Here is a 22242-nt window from a genome sequence, read left to right on the forward strand (position 1 = left end):
TTATTTATACTGTATATATTTGACCTTTTGCACGGGAGCTGCAATGGAAATTTCGTTGAATTCTGTTCAATGACAATAAATGCTATCTATCTATCTATCTATCTATCTATCTATCTATCTATCTATCTATCTATCTATCTATCTATCTATCTATCTATCTATCTATCTATCTATCTATCTATCTATCTATCTATCTATCTATCTATCTATCTATCTATCTATCTATCTATCCCTTTAACTAACTCAAGGATAGCTAAAGAGGCCCACAGTTCAGCTTTGAGAATCTGACACGTGGATTCAAATATGGCCCTTATGGAAGAGTTGCAAGGAAGTCATTGGTGAAAAAAACCCCCACAAGAAGTCATTTTGGCATGTTCCTGTTCACACAAGACATATAGGGGATATCTGCATGTCTTACGAGAAAACTGTAGGTGAGGTGGAAAACTGATCACCCAGAACATCATCTCATGGGGGGGAACTGTTAGCCTGGACATCGTTAACCAACAAAAATCCAACAACGTATCCCATTGTTGATCCTGAAATTAAAGATCACACTTCTACGGAAATCTGAACACTTTAAGTATTCCATGTTTTTTTCAAAACATGTAAAATCAAATAATGACACTACATTTGGCTTTTCTTTTTTTAATTAAAAAAAAGTGATCCCTTCTCCTTGAAGATCTAGTTTAATTGTGATTAAGCTGTTTACTCAATGAGATTCAGTCTGAGTGTGCAAAAAAATTGCTCCTAGTGATTACATACTCCACACGTGTCAGATTTATACATGTAAAGGATTTTGAAAACCATGCATCATTTTTATGACACTTTCACAATTATGCACTACTTTTTGTTGGGCTATTTCATAAAATCCCAATAAATACACTGAAGTGAATTGTGAAAATATTTAAGAGGTATGTATATGTTTACAAGGTATTGTCTCATAAACCTAATAAAATTGATATGAGGTATTTGACTTGAATGTAAATAAATGAATCTACCTATAAGCAAATAAAATCAACTTTCTGATTTAAAGAAAAAACACATTGACCAAAGAGCCACAACGAAACTGACATTAAGCGCCGTCTTTAGTTTTTCTTTTTTTACAACGTAAATTTGCTACAAAAAATGTCATAGAAACTGTCTGGTCGGGAAAATGTGAAAAGGACAAACATTCAGGACATACAACAGCTTTCTGCTATCATTCGAAACAAAACGCTGCAGAAAAACACCTTTAACCTGGAGCCTCCTGGCCAAACATCTGAAGCATTTCTGCTCTGTTCAGTGTCAGCTTTCTCTGCACTTGAGCAGGCTTCACAAGTGTTCTGGTCCAGCCCAATGTTTGTTTGTGTTCGTGTTGCTTCTTTATAAGTGCAGATTCTGCTAAAACGTCCTACTTGATAAGATACCCACTTATCTCCTGGTAAATCACCCAACGAATATCAACTTTCCTCAATGAAGAAATATTGTTCCTTTTAAGATTAACTGCAACAAGTCCTTGGAAATATAAATATAACTGACCCAATGTTGCTTTATTTGGTCCATTTTCTTTCGTTTTCTCTTTAATGTATGCAATTGTTCGATTCTTAGCTGTTCTCACTCCACTCTGGCATGATGCTTACACTATGTACAGAGTGATACTGGTGTGGCGATAGAGTGCGTGGTATGCCGTGTGCATAGAGGTATTCGTTTCCCTGTAACCCAGCTGTCGGTGACTGGATCCCAGCTCCAGGACTGCACTGGCGGCCCAGAGTCTGGTGGGCCATGGAGCTCTGGTACATCGCTGCATGGTGGCCCTCACCCAGCTGTGGAGAGGAGTGTCCACCCACCCCTCCCAGTCTGGACACCAGAGACCCTGAGGTGAAGTGAGCGGAAAAATGCTGATAGGGGAGCCTCTCCATTGGCTGCATGGTGGTGACAGAACAACTGCCGTAAGGAGAGACGCTGGCCCACGTGTTGCAGCTGATGTCCTCCAAACTGGGAACAGGTTCTGCACCTTGTGTGGAGCTGGCATACATACAGGCCTGCCGCTGGCTGGACTCGCTGCGGTAGGCCCCGCTGGCGAGAGTGAGGCTCTGGTGGTAGCCAACGGGACGATAGTAGTGGTCCTCCTCGCTGGAAGAACTTTCCAGGTATGGCTTCTTATAGCCGTGTTCGCCTGAATGACAGTCATCATCCGCTGTTGGTAAAATTAAAGAAGCAAACAACTTTGTTATTCAAGAAGGGCCTTCCACAGAAACAAAATATCTTCCTTAATGTTGAATAATAAACACTGACCTTAACTGAGGCTTAAGCAAGACACTTAAGGCTTTTAATGGGTTTTTTTTTCTTTCTTTCTGTGAACTCCTGGATGAGTCCTATGCATGATCTTTGAGTAAGGTAGGCTGATCACTACTGGGAAGGCTCACCACTGTTCCATGTCTTCTCCATTTATGGATTATGGCTCTCACTGTGGCATACTCAGCCATTACAAATGCTTTTTTTTTTTTAACCCTTTGCACTTTGATGGATGTCAGTGTATTTCTTATATGTCCTTAGTATAGTGGGAGAATGATTACTTTGTGGTTTGGTTTTCAGACAGAGCACTTTTTTTTTTTAGAAAATCAAATGTTAGAAATGACACCTTGAAGTTTGTGACAATATGCAAAATGTTCATGGAGTACGCAGGCTTTTAGGAGGTTTTGAATACTTTTGAATTGACGTAACATAGGCCGTTTAATTGTCAGGGCTTTTAAAGATACCTGGAACTGTCACAATTAAATATATCCTTCATGTATCATGGTGTAGCACAATAGATAAAACCCCTGAATCTTTTAATGTAATCCCTGCATGGCTCATATCACCTCACAGTCTCATACCTTTTCTCTTGATGCAGTAATCTTGTCCGTGCTCATGTGGAAGTGGGTAGGAGCCAGACTGAGGCAGCAAGTCCTGGGAGGTGCTTGTGACCCCGTTTTCACACTGGGAGTACTGGGAGCTCAGGTTGCTGGGTGTGGCCATGCCCTGGACATCCCCGCTGAACGGACTGTGGCTGGAGCCGACCCTCTGTCTCACCGTGCTGCGAGGCACAACGGGGTACTCTTTGGTGCTGTGTGTGCGCACAGAAAATTTATTAGTAATTATCTGTATGTTGCCAAACAGGCTCAGTAAAAGACTGCAACTGAAAGGTTCAATCCACTGGATGATTAGTTTGAAAAGGACACTCTAGAAACACAGAGATGCTTCTGTGGGGGGGGGACCCCTTCTACTAATACATGATTTTCATCAGAATAATTCACAGAATTCATTGTTGCATCATTGTGCTGCTTTTTGGTTCTTTGATTTTTGGTGTAGCGTCAGTTGAAAAAGTGACCTGGTTTTCCAATAAGCTCTCTCTTTAGAGTAACCAGAAGCAGACGTGCAATGCTTACTGCAGACAAAGGCTGAGCAAATTCATGTAAGACTGATAGTGGCTTACATTCTTATCACTTTTTGGATTTGCAGTTATTGCACACCTACTCAAAGTAACTTAACGTGCATATTTTCACATGAAAATACAGCGATTTTTTTGTTTGTTTTTATTCTCCCTTTTTTTTTTCTTGCTGATAATGAGCTAAAATCTATCTCTGTGTGCCATAACTCAATAAAGCATTCACAGCGACGGATGTAGGATTACAACACCTTCTGGAAAAAGACAACTTTCCAAGTTTTGTCTGATTTGGGACTTCTCCACTTGGAAAACCCTTCAGTTTCTGCCCAAAACCAGGATGATGGGGGTTTTTCAAAACCAGATTTTCCCCTTTGAAAAAGTGTTTCTTCACACAGCACGGACTCCAGCTCCATCGCTCATCTGGACTGAATAATAGAGAGCAAAGTGGCTGCGTACCGCCTTCGCTGCCTGACCGAGCGATATTCACCAGTACAACACACAAACACACACACACCCACACACACAGCAGACACAAAAGCAGTTCAGTTAAAAGAACAAAAAAAAAACATCTCTGTGGAAGAGGGATGTTACAGTCTTGTTTCAGAGGTTCTGCCAGATCAGTCATAAAAGTCTTCACCATGAAAGCTGGCTAATGATCAAGAACTACACTTACATCACTGAAAATAACACTCACTGAAAGTTACACTCATTACTGGCTTGGAAGTCGGTGACTGAAGGATTAAAGAGGGGCTTGTTAAGTGACATTCTGATTCCGGCTGAACTAAAGTGACATTTATCTGCTCATTTGACATCATTCTGCATGTGTAAGAATTTCCAAATATTAAAGGTCAAGGATTTTCAAGGGAACTTCTTTTTAAATTGAACAAAATAGCATCCCGGCTGCAGCTACCTTTGCATTCTGGACATCCGGTGTAATTCCATGTCATCGCTTCCACGAAAGCCTTTCGCAAACGGGTTGTTCTCAATCTTTAGTTGTGTGATCTGAAACCGCAAACAGACTTTGCATTAATAAAAATAAAATAAAATAAGAGTCTCAGGTCTCATAATAGAAGTCAAAGCCGAATTTATAACAAATTGACGTGATTTTAGAAATGCAACTTTGCAGTAGATTCCAGACTTCAACTTGAGTTGTAAATTTGCAATTTGGCTTTACTCCTTTCAATTCTTCACCTATTGTCTTGTTACAACCAGAAACTGTCATGTATGTTTTTGGTAATTAACAACCCACTAATAATTTATAAGCTGAGGGGAAGCGTTCACCTTTTAGGATAGTGTTCAGAGTGATGTGCAGTTTTCCTCCTGGGAAAAGGCAAAACCAAGTTCATCTCGTCGGACCTGATCACCTTCTTGCTACATTTCTTGTCCCCTGTGTGGCTTGTGGGAAACTTTGAATAGAAGTTCTTCTGAATTTCTCCCAAAAAATTGTTTTCATAATGCTACTCTTAAAGGCCAGATTTATGAAGTGTACATCTAGTTGTTGGGCCGCTGACAGATTTTCCCGTCAGAACTTTTGATCTCTGCAGAGTTTTTGTTTCTTTGGCGCTCTTTTTGCCCAGCTTGCCTGATGGACAGCCATGCCTTGGTAAAGTTTTGCAGTTGTGGTCTGTCTGGTGTTTTTTGTACTGGGGTTTAAATTATGTTCAGCACAACTCTGTTCAATAACCAGGTGACTTCTGGGTTGGATTGTCCTTTTTTTTTTGGGTGTAATCATAATTAAAAAATAGTTATAATTTCTTCTTTTACAAATTTGTTGTTGTAATGTAAAAAAAATTCTGAAAAGGTTTAAGAGATTTAAATTCTTGGTGGATGTTCCTAACTTTTCAGAACCAATCAAAGAGAGAAAAACGGCAGTTCTAGAAAGATGGTCTGGAGGTCCTATAAGCCTTTAGTTCAATATAACTGTATCTCAGCAGGTCATATTTTTATTGCATGGCTCATTCCATAATGCTGAACATTGTTTTGAAAACGCTTTAGAAATCCAAATATTTAAAATGCCTTAAGTTCTGGCAGGAGTGTCTTGCTCGATAACCAAAAAAGATGCAAACTTATTTTAAAAATATAAATCAAAGCTCTGCAGGCTTATAGCAGAATGCAGGGATATCCCTGTCATGGTTTCTTGCAGGTAATGAGTTGGCGGTTCTGGTGTATTTCCAGCTTTCTGACAGGACTGGAGGTTTGTATGCATGTTGGCCAACACCTACTCTGAACCTTGTAAAATCCGTCATGTGACACTTTACTAGCTGGTTGTTAATTAATGCAGGCAGACAGGCAGATGATTTATGTATTCTTTCATGATTTTCAAACTAAAAAGTAAAATGTTTGCAATTTCCTTTGCTTTCCTCTTGATTAATGCAGATAAACTCACCGCTACAATATTATTTAACTAGAAAAATGTTCAATATTTTCCATAAATTTTAACCTATGCAGAGGACTAGTACAAAATAAAATTAAACTCAAGATAATCATACATGGTCAAGTTAAAAAAAATGCAGTTTTATAGGCTACATGTCTAAGCTTTGTTTATTAAAACAATCGTTGCTTTATTTCAGATGCTATTATAGCCAAAAATAATATTAAAATGTCTGCAACAGCTGCAATAAATTCTAATATGCATGAACAAAAAAAAACATTACCTAAGAAAACACAGTTTGGAAAAATGTTTTAATTGCAGAAAAGTCTGGAAATTGGACACTGTTTTATTAACTAAAAGTCCAACAGGTGAATTGGAGACGCGCCTGCAGCGCTTAATGCTCCTGCAGATGTTTAAATGTTTGATTAGACCGTTGTGGTAAAACGCTCGGAAATCAGAAATGCTTGTTTTTTTTCTCTCTCTCTGCAGGTCTGGAAAGAGCCTCAATAATTAGCCCTGGGGTTACGATCCCAGCTCTCCCCAATAACGTGCTTAAAAATAATGAATGGTTTCTACAGAGAGCTGGTCATTTTGGGCTTCCTGTTCCCAGAGGCGCAGAGGCTTCTGATTGGCTGCAGGGACGCTATGCTTGTTCTCTCCCTTTCGCCATTATTTCCCAAACAAGAAACATATATAGGCCCTCATGGCTAAAATGATGCTTACCAGACGTTGTTTACAGATATTTACACCGCCAAGACTCCCCCCCCCAGAAAATCTGAACAAAGTAGATGCTCAGCTTTAGATTCTGGTCGGAAAAGTCTCGAGAAATGTATTTATTTATGCCTAATGTGTCACCATTTAGCCATAATTGTCCAAGCAGTTAATATAAGGAAAACAATAGATTGTTCCAGTTTTTCTTTAGTTTATAAACACTGAAATAAGTGCACAACTAGAAGTCAATTTACGAATTAAACAACGGAAGTTCAGGAAAACAACCAAGAAAACTAAAAAGTTAAATGTTTTTGAAGTTGTAATTTTAGAAATAAAATACAAGCGAGATATAAAGCCTAAAAGACCTTACAATGCTTTTTTTATTTTTTATTTTGTCGGACAATTAATAATGCTTCACAATTTTGCTTATTTTCTTTTATTTTGAAGTGAGTTTTTCTAGACGGAATTGCTCATTTATCTTCTATACGTGCTATCTTTTCGTCGCTAATGTGGAAGAGAAACTTATAATCTAAAACCATAAAATAATGTTTTGGGCTTCAAATGTCAAATAAACTGAAAAGTAAAAAAATAAATAACATACCCAAAGTATTGAAATAAAATGGAATCAGACAAAATGCCAAACTGAATTGAAATGAATGTAATTTAGAGTGGCGCATATTAAACCAATATAAAATAAATTTTACATATATGCTATAATAACCCGCTAGAATACATTGAAAATAATGACAAACTTCACACAGCCTATTGAGAGCAATAATAATAATAATAATAATAATAATAATAATAATAAAAGGTTGTATGCAGGGAAATCTGTTTGAGATTTCTTCGGATCTTCTGCAGCTCCTCTTTCTCCACAAAGAGCTGCAACTTTTCTAAAAGCTGCTTTAGGTCATTTCTCCTCCGATCGGCTTTCTGAAGTTTTTTCGTCGTCTGCCAGTGACTCGTTGTGATATCCACAACTTTTCAGCTGGCGGTGAAACTGTCATTTTCTCTCTTTCAGTCTGTGCGCACACACTGCTGCTAAGAGTTTACCCTAAAACCTTTACTGTTTGAAAACACACGTTTTTTATAATCTCACGCTGATGTGAATCCTGCACACAACTTTGCACTCAAATCTGGGGTTTATTTTAATTATAATAATAATAATAATAATAATAATAATAATAACAACAACAACAACAACAACTCTGCCGTTTGAAACACGTAAAAACATGAAGCAACTAAAAAGAGCTGCTTACCACATGAGAAACTGCAAATAAAGACGACACGAAAATATTCAAAAGCAGCACCTCTACCTTGTGGTTCTGGTAAGACGTGACCGCAATGAATGCTGTCTCCGGGAAAACGTGAGTGCAGAAGGCCGTGTTTTTGGAGCCAAAGCCGTTATTTTCATCCGCTTTCACAATGTGAATCCTCGGCTGGTACTTGTGCATCGAGTTGAGAATGATCTGGAATAAAGAGAGGGTTGTGTTTTACATTTTTGCGTGACAACGTCTGGCTGCAGAACATTAATATTACTAAGCAGTAGACAACTCTTGGTAACCTGGCCTCGGACTTTTGCAACAAAATAACAAACAAACAAAAAAAAAACGGATTTAAGTGATGGCTTAGTTAAAACTTTAGTGAAATTAAAAATAGATGTAGGACAATCGATACTAAAATCCCGTTCGTCAGACAATCTTGGCTCAAATTGTCTTGATTTTTCTTAATTTGAAGGTGTAATAGCTAACTTATTGCCTATGTAAGCCTTACGAACTGCACTTTTTTTTTTCTTGTCTGTAATTTAAAAACGTAACATGTTGCAATAAACGAATGCCTTTCTGGACCACAAATTCACAGAATAAAAATCTTTTCTTTTTTTTTTGGTATAAAATTGATTAAAAATGAATAAAATAAATAAAAAGAACTAAAACAAATAATAAATTTAAATATAAAAGGCTTTTGTGGACAAACTGAATTGAATTGATAGGATTTAATACACACAAAACGTTATCTTCTTTCAATAAGGACGTAACTAATTAATTTTATTCACACAGAATTTAAAATATAGTACGGATTAATGAGTCACTTTAATAATAGTAGTAATAACAATGTGTCTTTATTGGTCTAGATAGATTATCCTCCAGGATGCTATAACAGCATCTTCTCTCTTGTTCTAACCCAGTTAGTGCCCTGAAACGAGTCAATTAGGATGGAGCTCATTTGAACTTGAGCATTGAACTTTTCCTTCAACACACCACCATTCAGTGGATCCCAAGCCAGACTTCTTTAACTGATCAGTGAGTCATGGCTATGAGTCTAGGAGAAAAGCTAATACTTCATAATCTGAAGATTTAAAAACCAAAACTAGGGCATCCTCCTCCTTTCCCCACTCTTTCTGTATCTACAACGCTCCCCACCTTCCTGTGACCTGCAGGCATGTCGTCCTATTTCTTATCTTAAGGATTGTTTTTGTACCTGCCTTTCACAGCCAGCATGAGAGGAGACGAGGGCCTATCCTGGCCTCCACTAACAGTGGAGGTATCCTGCAGCATTCCACAAAGAAAATCCCCTCTGAGTCAGACATGAGTCAGCTCAAAGGGGCTTTCACTGTTGATAGTTGTCCATTGCAGAGTCCAATCTGATCTCGTTTCAGGGTGAAACATGCTATTTAGCAGGAAATGGTCAAACTCCTTCAAGTGACACCTAGCAAGAACTTGTGAGGGTAATTGCTTTGGTCCTGCTTGCTTTCAGCTGAAGGAGTAAATAAATCATCTTTACAGCGACAAAAGCTGCACAAGACCTTCTGAGCCCATATTAAAAAAAATAAATAAAAAATTCCGGGAAACATTTTATGAAATTAATACTTATTTCTTCTCTAATCTATTCAGTCAATGGTAAAAAAAAAAAAAAAATCATTCCTGCGAAGATATTACAAGTCGCATCTCCATTCCCTAAAGAGCTGTGGTGTATTTGTGGACCACCCACTGTGACCCCAGCTCACGCCTCGTCTCTGTGGCCTTCACTCACTGCACCGGTTCCTGTATCTTCACCCCCCCCCTCAGCCTCTGGATGATACTATTTAATGATAGTGAGGGATCACTTTAGGTCTCGTGCGTCTGCCCTTCGCTTTCAAGTACCTCGACATCAGAGAGTCCTCCAACCCCCACTCCCATCCCCACCCAAGCCCTGGGATCAGTGGACTTCGTGCACCAGCATCTATTGCTCATCACACACTGCCATTCAAACGTAAACAGTGCGGTCCTCACACTCCGCCCGGCCGGCCTAAACATGTGTGGGAAGGCAGTGAGGCGAGCGCAGGAGAGATTAATAACACCGAGAGGTATTCTGGGAGCCGAGAGGGAGATCAAAGGGGAAACGAGTCCAGCATGGTATGAAACTTGAGACAAAAAAAATGATATTTAGGAATTCAAACACTGAAATAGCAACATAGGAAAATTACATGTGTGCAGTGAAACTGAAGAGCAGTGGTTTAAAAACTCTAATCCTGCAGGGAAAGTGCTACTTCAAACTATGATTACTCCTGAAGAACACTGGTTCCATCAGTAAAACGCAGGTAACAGAGCAAGGAAAAGCATTTCTAATAAAATGCCTTTAGGCATTATGCAAAAGAACAGTTTCATTATGTAATGAAGCAGCATTTTGACATTGCAAACCCTGTATGTAATAACTTTATGCAGATCTCCGTAACATCTTTTATAGGACATTCGTAGCTGTGAAAAATCTCACAGAAATGAACAGTTAGAAATGCAACAAAACATTTTAAGTAACATTTGTGCACTTCTTTGCATAGCTTTAATATTATTAAGAATATAATTTTGCAAAAAAAAATGCATGCATGCATTTTCATAACTGAAAACATAATAGAAATAATATGATGAGATTATGAAACTTTTGTTTTTCAACCTTCAATATTAAAAACGATCTAGAAAAATTAATATACTCTTATTTTTTTTAAAAATTCCATCACGCTAAACATTTAAAGTTTTCTGGAAACAAAGACTTAAACTTGATGCGGGTCAGTTAATTTTTCTTCAAAAACGTGATGTTGAGAGCAACAACAATAACTACATTCAGACCATTTAGCATCATCAGACTCGGGCCTTCTTTGTTTTTCAACCAATGAGCTCAGCTCTGATCAGTCCACTGATAGTTATCTAATTTAAGAAACAGTTCCAGAAAGAGAGGGGAAAAAAACCCTCAGCTATAAGTCTGAACAGGTCTGTCCTGATCTATACATCAGGAATATATTTTGGCTTCATGTGTCCCTGTAAGTAACTATAAAACATCTCTACGCTATTCCCTCCAGCTGGACCAACAATCTGACAGAGTGTGCGTTTTCTGGCAAGCCACCAGCATTTCAATGATGGATCCCATGGTGCTGAGAAAGCGGGCGAGTCAGGAACCACTGTGACCAATCAAAAAACACACTTTAACCCCCAAAAATGTACGACACAACTCAATGAGCTCCAGTCTATGTTCTCCAGCTGGGTTTTGGCAGGGCAACAACCTCTATAGAAACCACGTGGACAGACTCCGGCTTGTGGAAATATGATTTGTTTTGGTAACTGAAGGACTAAAAACAGTTTCGACTTAAAAACAGGTTTGAATGTTGGAAAACAGTGCCGTCTGTGCGGTCAAATTCTTTTATAGCACTAGAACGTGTTGTTATGTTTCAGTCATTATTTGCATCTGCTAACGGAACATTTAGAGGAACAGCAGATGCATTGCAGAGCCTCTCTCTTATGATTGGAACTGCTTGAGAATTTTAATAAGCTTATTTAGTCTTCTGTTCTTTTTAATAGCAGCGATGCATCTTTTTACAGCCGTTCTTAGCAGAGCCTGTTCCTGACAAAAATGTCCGTAATTGAGTGACCACCAACAATTTAGACCTCAGTCTACCAAACAACTCAACATTTCATGAAAACCTGCTGCCAGCTGCACACTTTGTTCATAAAGTAAAAGATGCTATTTTTCCTTTTATTGTAAGGGTAGGAATGAATAAATCTCAGAGCCAGATGCAAGCCATAAAGAGGAATTAAAGTTTAGAAAATGAGTACCATGTAGAAAAATTCTGGTTCAGGTATTGTTTTTTTTTTCTTGCTCAGAAAGTGCAAAAATATACTTTTAAATTTCTAAATGTAAGAAGTCTTTGAACGAACTTGAAAAGGGCAAAAAATATTTTTTATACATTATTTTTACGATTGTTTTTACGATTAAATTGGCATGTAGAGCAACTTTATGTTGAAAACTAGATGAATTATTCTGGAGAACCTGTGTAAACTGTGATCCAAAGGGCCTGGCTTAAAATATATTTTTTTTTGAAGACTAATGTAACTATAAAATGAAAACTTAGTATTTTAGTTCAAATTTACTTAAAAAATAAAATTATAAATATACATAAACCTTTCAAATATTTTACTTGTTTGGTAGTTACAAATAATAACAATAACCTTTGGTTTTATCTAGATAAAAATAAGAAAATGAGATGCCTTTTACTAAAAGTGAAATGAATTATTAAAGTGCATTTATATGTATTTTTCTTTGAAACATAAAAGATCCATAAAGTTCCAGAAAAGGCAAGAGAATGCGAGAATTATAAAATGGCAGAAAAATATAATCGTGTAATTACATCAAGAAAGATACTCTTCTGAAAATATAGATGATTTATAAAAGTTTTTTTTTGGTGTAAAAATAAAAAAGGATCAAGTAAAATTTGCATCGGTGTGGTCTAATAACAAATTTAGTCTTCCTTGGTCGATCTATTTTTGAAAATAATTAACCAATAATCAACCTAACATCATTATCATATATGTTGAATATATAAAATGAAAGATTATGTTTTTAATTGCAATGGAAAATACAAAACGTAATAATAATAATAAATTTATCATCAAATTTCTGTGGGATTCCAAACACCATATTCTTTCAGCAGCAGCAGTGAAAACCTCCCGGTGACAAAACGACAATACATTTGGATGAGTGCAACAACACCGCGACGCAAAAGCCCCATCCACGCAGCGCACATGCCTCTGCGCGACTCCGCACACAGCGTTAGCAGAATGATATGGGCCCAGGCACCTACGTGTCCGAACGGGTCCAAGTGGTTGTTGGTCAGCTTCAGCTTCTGGAAGGAGACCAGCTGCCTCATCCAGTGCGCCCCGGTGGCCGGGGAGTCCGGATGGACGTAGAGCCTCCCGGGCATAGCGGGCTCTGCCTTCCCGGTCACAGACCTGACGCACAGGGACAGCAACACATGCGCAACGGGTTAAGCAAGCGTGCAAGCAGTAGATGGGCAGCTAATGGACTGTAAAAGGTGATGCACGATTTGTATATTTTACAGACTGCCATCTGAAGTTAAAAGCTTTTCATGAATTTAATTTAGGATTTTAAAATAAAGACCTAAAAATGGCACGTTTAATATTTTTGAACAATTTCCGCAGCTGTGCGCGCAATTTGGCTCAGCATTTAGCCCTTTTTTTTTTTTAAAAATACTACTCACATAAATAAAGCGACCCCCGATATTCTGCAATACATGGACATGTGTAACAATTATTTCCACACAGTTTTTTGCTCGGCTCATTATCTGCAGTACTAGCATGTGATTATCCTCTCCGAGTCTCCCCTCTTTTTTTTTTTAAAGGCATTGACCCAAACAAGGCGCTCCTGCCTTTAAGGTCGGAGATCACATAGGGTAAAAACTAAACAGAACTTCTCCAAAGGGCCACTGCAACTGTAGGAAAAGTCATCAGCATGAGCCTATATCTCAAAGGAAAAAAAGAAAAAAAAAAAAAATCAGCTCCAACTGAAACACGTCAGTCATGTTGACTGTAATTCTTGGCAACCATTAGAAAACAGGCAGGTCATAATTCTGCAGGAAATTATACGTTCGCTTCCGATTCTCGTCCGTCAGGACAACATAAAACTTTCCTGCTGAAGTCCAGTCCAGATAATGGGACATGGGAGGAAAACTGTTTTTTCCCCCTAAAAGTTTCATCCAGTTTAATTCTTTATTTTTTACCCACCATTTATTGTCGGCAAATTTGTATCGATGATCGTCCGCAGGAACCACGTCCATCAGAAGAATGTACTTCGTTTTGGGGTTTAATCCAGTCACCTTCACCTTGAAGCTGGGGAACATTCTCCTGCGAAGAACAAACGTCGACTTTTCTATGACTCTGGGTAAAACTGTGTCTCAAATGTGCACAAATAGTTAGGGCGGAAAAATAAATCTCTTTAAGCTAGCTTTGCATTAATTAAGCCGCAAAAGTTTACAGTGCAACTTTGAACAGTTAACCTTTTTTATGAGCGCATTTACAATTATGACGCACACAACCTCGCGTGGAAGCAGCTGAATTATATGAATGCTTTTATTTAGTTTGGAGAGGAACGTTGTGGGGTTTTTTTTTTTTAGGGATCTGGACGTTGTGTCTCAAAGAAACCATTTCACTGTACATGCATCTATTTGTTCTTTTTTTTAGTAAATTATGGGATAGGCTACGTGGGAGCTGCAATGCTGAAAGAGCGGACATCCTATGAACCATATATTTGCCTTTCTAGACTGAAAAAACAAACCGTTCGAGTTAAAGCAATATAATTGGTACTTGAGTACATTTGGATAGGTTTTAAACATTAATTATGCGTTTCTGAAATTATGTAGGTGTGTTTTTTTCTAACAGAAACCTAAATTACATTAAAATATACAGAAGGTCAACATAAAGTTAAAGATTTTTTTTTTACATTGTTCTTTAGCTCTGTAATATATAATCTGTTTATAATGAATGTTTACCGAATTCTAGTCCTTTGTATTTAAATAAAAAATATATTTAGCTAAGTAGAAAAGAATAGCCAGTTCTCCATGATGAAATAAAGCAGGTTAGGAGGAATGTTTTTCATTGATTATCATTAATGAGGGTAAAAATGCATTTTTCTCGCAATAAATGAACAATATAGCAAGAACGATGTGATGAATTACAGAAAATTTGTTAGTTTATACTGAAATCTGTAGATTCATAAACTACCTTACTGGATCATTTGTCCAGTAGGATGTGATTTTCATAGCAAAGATTTTACAACGCAGCTAAATATTCCTATTAGTATTGAATCAAACTGGTTAAACAATTCAATTTTCTTTTTAAGATAATTTTACTCAAACTAATAACTAGATTACTGAAACCTCTATGCTCTATTTTATATTAAACTTTAGACAACACTAAGGTTCAACTTGAAGTGAATCATCATAATCAGCTGTTCTTAAATATGATAGTATTTCAAATTTCTTGATTTTTGAATGGTTTTTCCATAATTTACATTGGAAACCTGCTTCACAGCCGCAGTCATTAGGTGCCAAAAAAAATAAGTAATGGATGCAGAGGATCCTCAACACAACAGACCTCTGGTGGGTCCTGGTTAGAGAGTCATACCAAACAATCTCCTTCTTAATTTCATGAGGTCATGCAGTTTGGCCTCTGTTTAAAAAATACCCAGAACTATTTGTTTTTGATTGAGTTGTAAAACCTCTGTGAAACTTTAACATATTAATCTTATTTAAAGTCTTTCAAGGTGGCATGCAGAGCTAGCCCAAGGTATTAGCAAAGCCATCAAGAGACTCTCTAAATGCTTTAATTTTAAACCAGACCATAGATCTAAGATTTTAATATTTGTTTATTAAGAATGTGAATAGCATTACATTTGATTTGACGGTTTCAAGTTAGATCAATTAAAGGACTTTAAATAGCTTGAAAGCTTAAATTAGCTATTTAAGAGAATTGTCAAGTTTCTTTGTAAAAGTACAAATAACCTTCATTGTTGTTTTGACAAAGCCACAGTATAGTGATACAAGTTTAATCTTTTCTTTGTGTTTGAGCTCAGTTTGCTCACAAATCAGGAATTAATAAGCAACTAATAAACGGTAATCTCTGACTGCTTTTAAGCTCAGTCAGTTAAACTTTGCCCTCTCTCAGATCCTACAAAGCCTGTATTAAAACACTGTTTGTTGGTGATGGTCTGAACAGGAATTGGGCCCACAAATCAAATTCTGCTCAAGGCCCTGTATAGTCTTAGGCCAGCCCTGGTGGCATGTAAGCATTTTCTCAACATGCACCTTGGCGTTAAATAGCTCAGTTTACCAGCAAGTTGGATGCTAGTTGAAATCGGATTTAAACGAACTAGAACTCTTCTATTAATGTGCTTTGTAAAGTTTTATCCCTGTTAACCAATAGCTATAATGGAACGGCTTCCTCAGGATTGAACAGCTGAGCCTTACAGCAAGTTTGACATTAGCATTAGCACTGTTGCTCATGCTAAAGCTATATTTTAACTTCTTAAGTCTCTTTTTATGAGGTGACATAAAAAGACTTTGTCTCCTGAAAACCATCACTAAGATGCACCACAAATCCCTCAAAGTAAACAGCTGGGCTTGTTTACTAGTTTGACTTTAGCATTAGCACTAAAGTAAACCAGTCAAAGCCACATGTGAACTTCAAGTCTTGCACACAAAACTACAAATCATATGTAGTTTTTAAGCTTTGCTAAAATATTATTTACAACAAATATGGAAGTAGCATTTTTTTCTGCTGGACATAAGAGTAAAGATTCACCATCTAAAAACTAACATGAAAAGTTACATTTTAATCTCTCTGTTTTCATTTTAATCTATTTAAGTTATGATATGGTAAGCAGCTTGAATAGCCTGGATTTAAAAACGATTGAACACTACATTTACACCTTGATTTTAATCCTTCATTTTCCTAGCGCAACATTTTTTACTGCATAGTTTAGCTTTGTATTTTATTCTAGCGTTGACTTTTTTGCTTGCTCGTTTTACAGTGCTAAATCATTCTTAAACAACAGCTTACCATTCATGTAAATATGGAATGACAACGAAGCAAACTGTTATGGTTGAATATACATTATAATTTTCATTGGTAACATTTAAAATCTATTTATTAGACATCATTTTTCACACACTTGATTAAAAGTGCAATACTATAAAGGCTTGAATGTAATACAGTACAAAATTATTTTCATAGCACAACAAGTCAAGAACAAAGCTGTGGACAAGGAGGAATCTAGACTTTCTTTTTAACAAAAGCAAACGTCAAATGCCAGACGGGGATGTGTGAGGGATTTTTTTTTTCTGCAGCTCTCATGGGAAAACGGTGATGCGCCTTGGCTGTGGTGTAATGCATTATTTATTTTAATCATTTACAGAACACGTGTGAGCCGTATGCCGCAAGGGGTGGGGGACACCAGTGGTCGGCATTCATATATGAATGTTCACACCACGCTTTGCGAGCTGTTTTGACTCGGATGCACTCCGGGCTTGACAGCGGTACACACTCATGCACAACGTCTCCCCCCTCTCCCTCCTTCATGTCATGCTGCAGCTCAAGAGCTGGGACACAGAAAAGTGTCTGCATGCAATTACAGCAGAGCGGGAAGAACAGAATAACTTCCTTAAAACAGATCTTTATTCAAAAGGAAAAGACAAAAAAAAAAAAGGAAAACATTTTGCACCAGAGTTCAGTTTCTGAAGGATCGGTGTCTGGTGGTATTGCATTTCACAAAACAATAAAGGCCACCCAAGGTAAAAGTGTGTGATTATAGAGTGGTTTTTGCGACGCGTCAGCCAGATGTGCTGTTTTTGTTTTGTTTTTATCTTTTCTCATGACTGAAAATACGATTTAAACACCTTAAAACTACATCAAATGACAGAAAAGCAGAACAAACCAGAGATTTCAAAGAGTTGATCTTACCGTCCAGCTTTGGTTATGATCATCTCCGTGCCCACCTCGTGAAACTTGATCCACAGTTCCCTTTCGTGCAGGTAGACCTTTATGCCTTCCATTCCCTTTAAAAAAAAACAAAAAACAATCGTGCATTAAAGCGTCTTCTATTGTTAACACCCACTTCCCGCGCAAAACGTTGTTGAAGAGACACAAGACGACCAAACATCGTGAAAATATGGTTGAATATTGACAACAAATAAGTAAACATGAAGAGGTGGACGTGGATCAACCAAGCCTGACTTTCAGCACTTTGGTTCAGGTTTAATTTGGTGGAGAACGTGTGAGCGGAAAACGTCTAACAATACAATTTGTTTTAGGCTACATAAAAAACGTCTCATGTTGGAGGAATCACTTCTGGCACATTATGCGCACCATCCATGCGCATTTAAAGCTTAATGTGCTGGCAAAGGGTTTACTTTGGAAATCCTTGTCTGACAGGAGACTACTGACACGGAAAAAAGAAAAGTGTTTTATTGACAGGCTTTGGACACGTGACATCCAATGTCAGTTTGTTTTGAAAATAGAATTTGTCTGCTGCAGAAGAGAAAAGTAAATACATCAGGGAGACAGATATGCTCTCCAAATAATTCTTCATACGTCTTTTTCGAAAGTCCTATTGTTAGTAAAAATGTAATTTTTATCGAATAGATTTCCGGTGAAATTTGATCCACTCAAATAGCCTTCCAACCACTGATAGGCCTAAAAAAACCACACAGTTACATTTAACTTTTAAAACATTTTTGAAAGGGGCTATAAAGACGCACATAATAATTCATAAATATGACAATCTTGCATGCCAATTAATTGAAAGTAAAATCATTTCTGCATTTTAAAAAAATCATAATATCTGTACATATCAGGTTTAAAATAGGATTTCAGTTTTTACATCTTAATGTCTATAATCGTCACTATGTCACAAATTAAAGCAGGTAAATGGTATTGAGAATTTATCGTTAACAAAAAAAAAAAAAAGAAATGGCAACAATTGGCCGGAAGTTCCGCATTTTAATTTTACTGTAAAATCAATGCGAATCTATCATACAGTACGGCACCAACACTCCTATAACACCTATAACGGCAAAAATCGTAATCCTGCAACAAATGATGGAAAATCTTCTTACAGTTGCTTAGATTTTCCAGAACTGATTCGGAATCATTGTGTAAACAGAACTGATCAGATTGCGGCCCCTTTACTTTGAAAGAAAAAAAAAAAAAAATCAGCCTCAACAATGAGACGCTGTCCTTCACCGAGAAAGAACTGCTAAAAGAACGACGTTCACAATGTAGCTTTTATAAACTTAATCTGTGTTTCAAATGTCGCATAACAACAAAGTACAGCAGAATATTTTTCAGTGATTGGTTTGATGTTAAAGCACTGCTATAAACTCGTGTTTTTACTTATGCAGTTTGAAAAAAAATAATTTAATTCACAAGAAAAAACAAAACAAAACCCAGCGTATCAAAAGTTCCCCTGATTGCATTGCTGAAAAAAGATTTAAAAATTACGATAAATCCCTCGATCACTTTGAGTAACAGTTCGATAGCAGCCAATCAACGCTGTATTTATTAATCGAATATAAGGTGTCAATCTTTAAAAACCCAAGTGTGAAGGGTCTGAAGCAATAAGACTGAGGCCAAAAAAGCAAACAAACAAAAAAAAGCAACAACAAAAATCACACAAAAAGAGACGTACACTGACCTGCTGGATGTAAGTTGTCTGCGATGATGCGGATTTCCCCGAAGTCCCGTTCTGTTTCTCGGGTTTATTATCGTTCTGTAATTCCCTTGAATCCGAGCCTCCCGGAGAGTTCTGGACGGCAAACGTCTCCTCCTGGTCCGCCATGACCGGAGCCCCGAAAAACTACACAAACCCAGCTGGAAGACCGATGGGAGACATGTGAGAGCGGAAGGACGCAGAGTGTTTCTCAGAAGTTAACAGATGTAAATAGACGCGTAACTGAATGTCAAAACAATTATTGTTAAATATTTTTTTGCTTTTGTACTTCAAGCGAGTAGGATAAAAAGAGAACCTTTGGTTTTACGCATACCATAAACACACTTGATTTAAATCACAGGATTTGCACTGAATGGCCCAGTCGGTTAAAATGTGACATTTTATTTTGGACAGTATGATGTACATTATTCATATTGTCCCCCAAAATCAATGCACATATTTGATCGATTTACTTGTTTCACAGCCGGCAGCAAGATGCAAAATGAAATGCATGGGTTGCTTGATAGCTAAACCTCTACAGAGAACTATACGTTTGTATGCAACTAAGATGACAAAGCTGCCTGCCCAATCCGATCAGAGCGGAGTCTGCTTACCTAAAAGCAAAAAGAAAATAAAGAAAAAAAAACACTCTTTGGTCTGCAACCTGGGCAGCCCACTCTAAAAACGTCCAAATGCTCCAGTCCGGGCGTTTTGCGCGAGTCTCCCCATGAATGCTCCCTTTTTTCGGTGATGTGTTTCCTTTCTGCGCGATCGCTCTGAAACTCTCCACTGCGCATCAGTGACCAAACATTGTGAAGCGGAAATCTAGTCCGAGACGTGCAAGCAGCACTGAGGGGAGGAGGAGGAGGACGAGGAGGGGTATATGGAGGAGGAGGAGGAGGAGGAGGGAGGTGATGTTCACTGAGCAGGAGTAGCTTTAGCTTGTATGACCAAAATAATGATTCCTTCAAGTTTTTCAGCCCATGTCTTATTATTATTTTTTCAATCTAATCCTCTTATTCATATTTAGAGATCTTGTGCTGTTATGGGCAACCAATCCTCACCAAATCTCCAAATACTGCTTACCAGCACAGTCAGTCTAAATTTACGAGTGCAACGTTAAACATAAAGTAAATTTCAAGGAGTTGGGTTTTGTATTCATTAATGTATAAACATTGGGGTTATTTATGCAATTAAAAAAGACACAAAAATTATTATTTTTGTACTGTCTGGGAAAAAAATATGCGAGGCGCAGTGAAGCGTAAATACTCACCTATGAAAGTAAAAAAAAAAAAAAACGTTAGGTGTATCTTCATGGGGGTCTGAGTTAAACATGGGCTAGCATGTTTAACTGTAATTTACTTACAACTAGGAGAAATTCCGAGAGATAACCTAAAGGATAGAAAAATATAAGCCAACTAGAGTGAACAGCAGCGGAGAAATTGAAACAACTAACCTGACATGAAGCAGAACTTCAGGTTACTGTGGTGAGCCACTGAAGTTGTGTTTGTTTTGCACTGCGGATCCTTCTGAGAGCCACAGGCTTACACTGAATACCTTCTTATGCTTTCTAAAAAAAAAAAAAAAAATCTAATCATTTTTTTAATGACTGACTCCCGCAGGCAAACTGTTTTATAGTAGATCATTTAACTAAAAATGGTTGTCATCACGTGTTTCTCAATACGTTTGCTCAATTGTTTGTTTTTGAAGAAAACAGTCATCCTGCCAGGAACAGTAATAACCCGTCATATCTGGTGGAGAATTTCGATATTCTGAAAAGCATAAATGAGCTTTTTTTTTTTAAGAAGCATTACATGGAGATTATTTATTTACTTGTAAAGATCATTTCAGAAAATGCTACATTTTATTCAGTCTATATTTAAAAGAATAAATGTTTTTGGCTGACAAGATTTTCTCTGACTTTTGGAAACACGCACAACAAAAACCTAAACACACACGTTTAAGAGCTCAAAAAATGTGTAGAACAGCATAATGTCCAACAACCTTAAGCCATAGATACGTCAATAATACGCTCATCAGTTGAAGAAATTGTGCGTCATTACGCAATGTACCTGTGCGCCAGCAACTTATACACTGAGCAACGAAAGAACTATAACTGGATAGTTTGAAAGCTGGACGAATTTGCTGGATTCATGACTGAAGAAAAGAAAAAAAAACTAGAAAAGAGAAAAACAAGTGTCTAATGGTCACAAATGAATATGTGCAACTATTATTTAAAGGAAGGAACTGAGAGGTCACATCTGGAAAAAGTCAGATAAAGTTTAAGCAAAAAATGTCCCTTTAGTTTTGAACTAAAATAATCATTTATCTACGTTATCAGGTGTTCTGATATTGCTTTATTTAAATGATAGATTTGTATCTGCAATGACTAAATAAACAAACAAATAAATAAATAACGAAATTCATTATGAAGATGCAGCAGTAGGAATATAATCAGTTCTCAATGCAGCTGCTTGTTGCTTTAAAAGCTCAAATCACATAAAAAAATAACAGTGTGGGGGGAAAAAGGAGTAGCTATAAGAATAGAGAAGAAGAGTTTGAAATATATATATATGTATATATATATATATATATATATATATATATATATATATATATATATATATATATATATATATATATATATATATATATATATATATATATATATATATATATATATATATATATATATATATATTTATTTATACATCCACAAACACCAAACAGTAAAATCAAGACAAACCACAAAACATACTAAAAGATATAATGCGATGTTGACAGGCTGAAGTGAGCATTGCGCTTTTTATTGAGAAACAAGCGAACAGGAACACACTCACACACACGCACACACACACACACACACACCACAAATAAAACATATTGAAATGAATACACGTGTTTGCATTGCAAGGCATCAACCCACGTCTAGATTTCCATTACCGCGTCTCACTGTGGCTCGCATCCCTTCAAACTGTTACTGTAACAATCTGTTTTTATGTCACAGGGTGAGCGTAAAAAAGCAAGATTTTATTGACATTTTGAACTGAGCATTTAATCTCATAATCTGGGGAGAATAAAATGACGTTTCACTGCAACGATCTATGAGTTTTGGGAGACAAAAGTAATAAAGAAAATAAAAAAATAGCCAAATTAAGATTTTTAAAAACATAAAACGGACATATTCTCTAAATTGTTTGTCTTTTACTTTACCCCAACGAAGAAAATT

General features: G+C 37.0%; 1 protein-coding gene across 1 annotated transcript; it reads right to left on the reverse strand.

Annotated features, from left to right (window-relative positions):
* Window positions 1-901: 901 nt before the first annotated feature.
* Window positions 902-19171, reverse strand: tbx5a (T-box transcription factor 5a). The gene is made up of 8 exons (XM_028024676.1): window positions 18999-19171; window positions 17267-17361; window positions 13535-13654; window positions 12595-12742; window positions 7805-7957; window positions 4317-4408; window positions 2856-3085; window positions 902-2176 (listed from the first exon to the last, which is right to left on the reverse strand). Exons 1-8 carry the CDS (start codon window positions 19140-19142, stop codon window positions 1584-1586), a joined length of 1575 nt encoding a protein of 524 aa, XP_027880477.1. The 5' UTR covers window positions 19143-19171; the 3' UTR covers window positions 902-1583.
* Window positions 19172-22242: the final 3071 nt, after the last annotated feature.

The sequence above is a fragment of the Xiphophorus couchianus genome, chromosome 8 (genome assembly GCF_001444195.1).
Source record: "Xiphophorus couchianus chromosome 8, X_couchianus-1.0, whole genome shotgun sequence".
NCBI classification, from domain to species: Eukaryota; Metazoa; Chordata; class Actinopteri; order Cyprinodontiformes; family Poeciliidae; genus Xiphophorus; species Xiphophorus couchianus.

Coding starts and splice junctions, on each gene's coding strand:
- tbx5a (XM_028024676.1), bottom strand. CDS start 19,142: ATGGCGGACCAGGAGGAGACGTTTGCCGTCCAGAACTCTCCGGGAGGC. Junction 4,409..7,804: donor CGTCTTACCAGAACCACAAG/GTAGAGGTGCTG, acceptor TTGCGGTTTCAG/ATCACACAACTAAAGATTGA. Junction 2,177..2,855: donor TTACTGCATCAAGAGAAAAG/GTATGAGACTGT, acceptor TTTTACCAACAG/CGGATGATGACTGTCATTCA.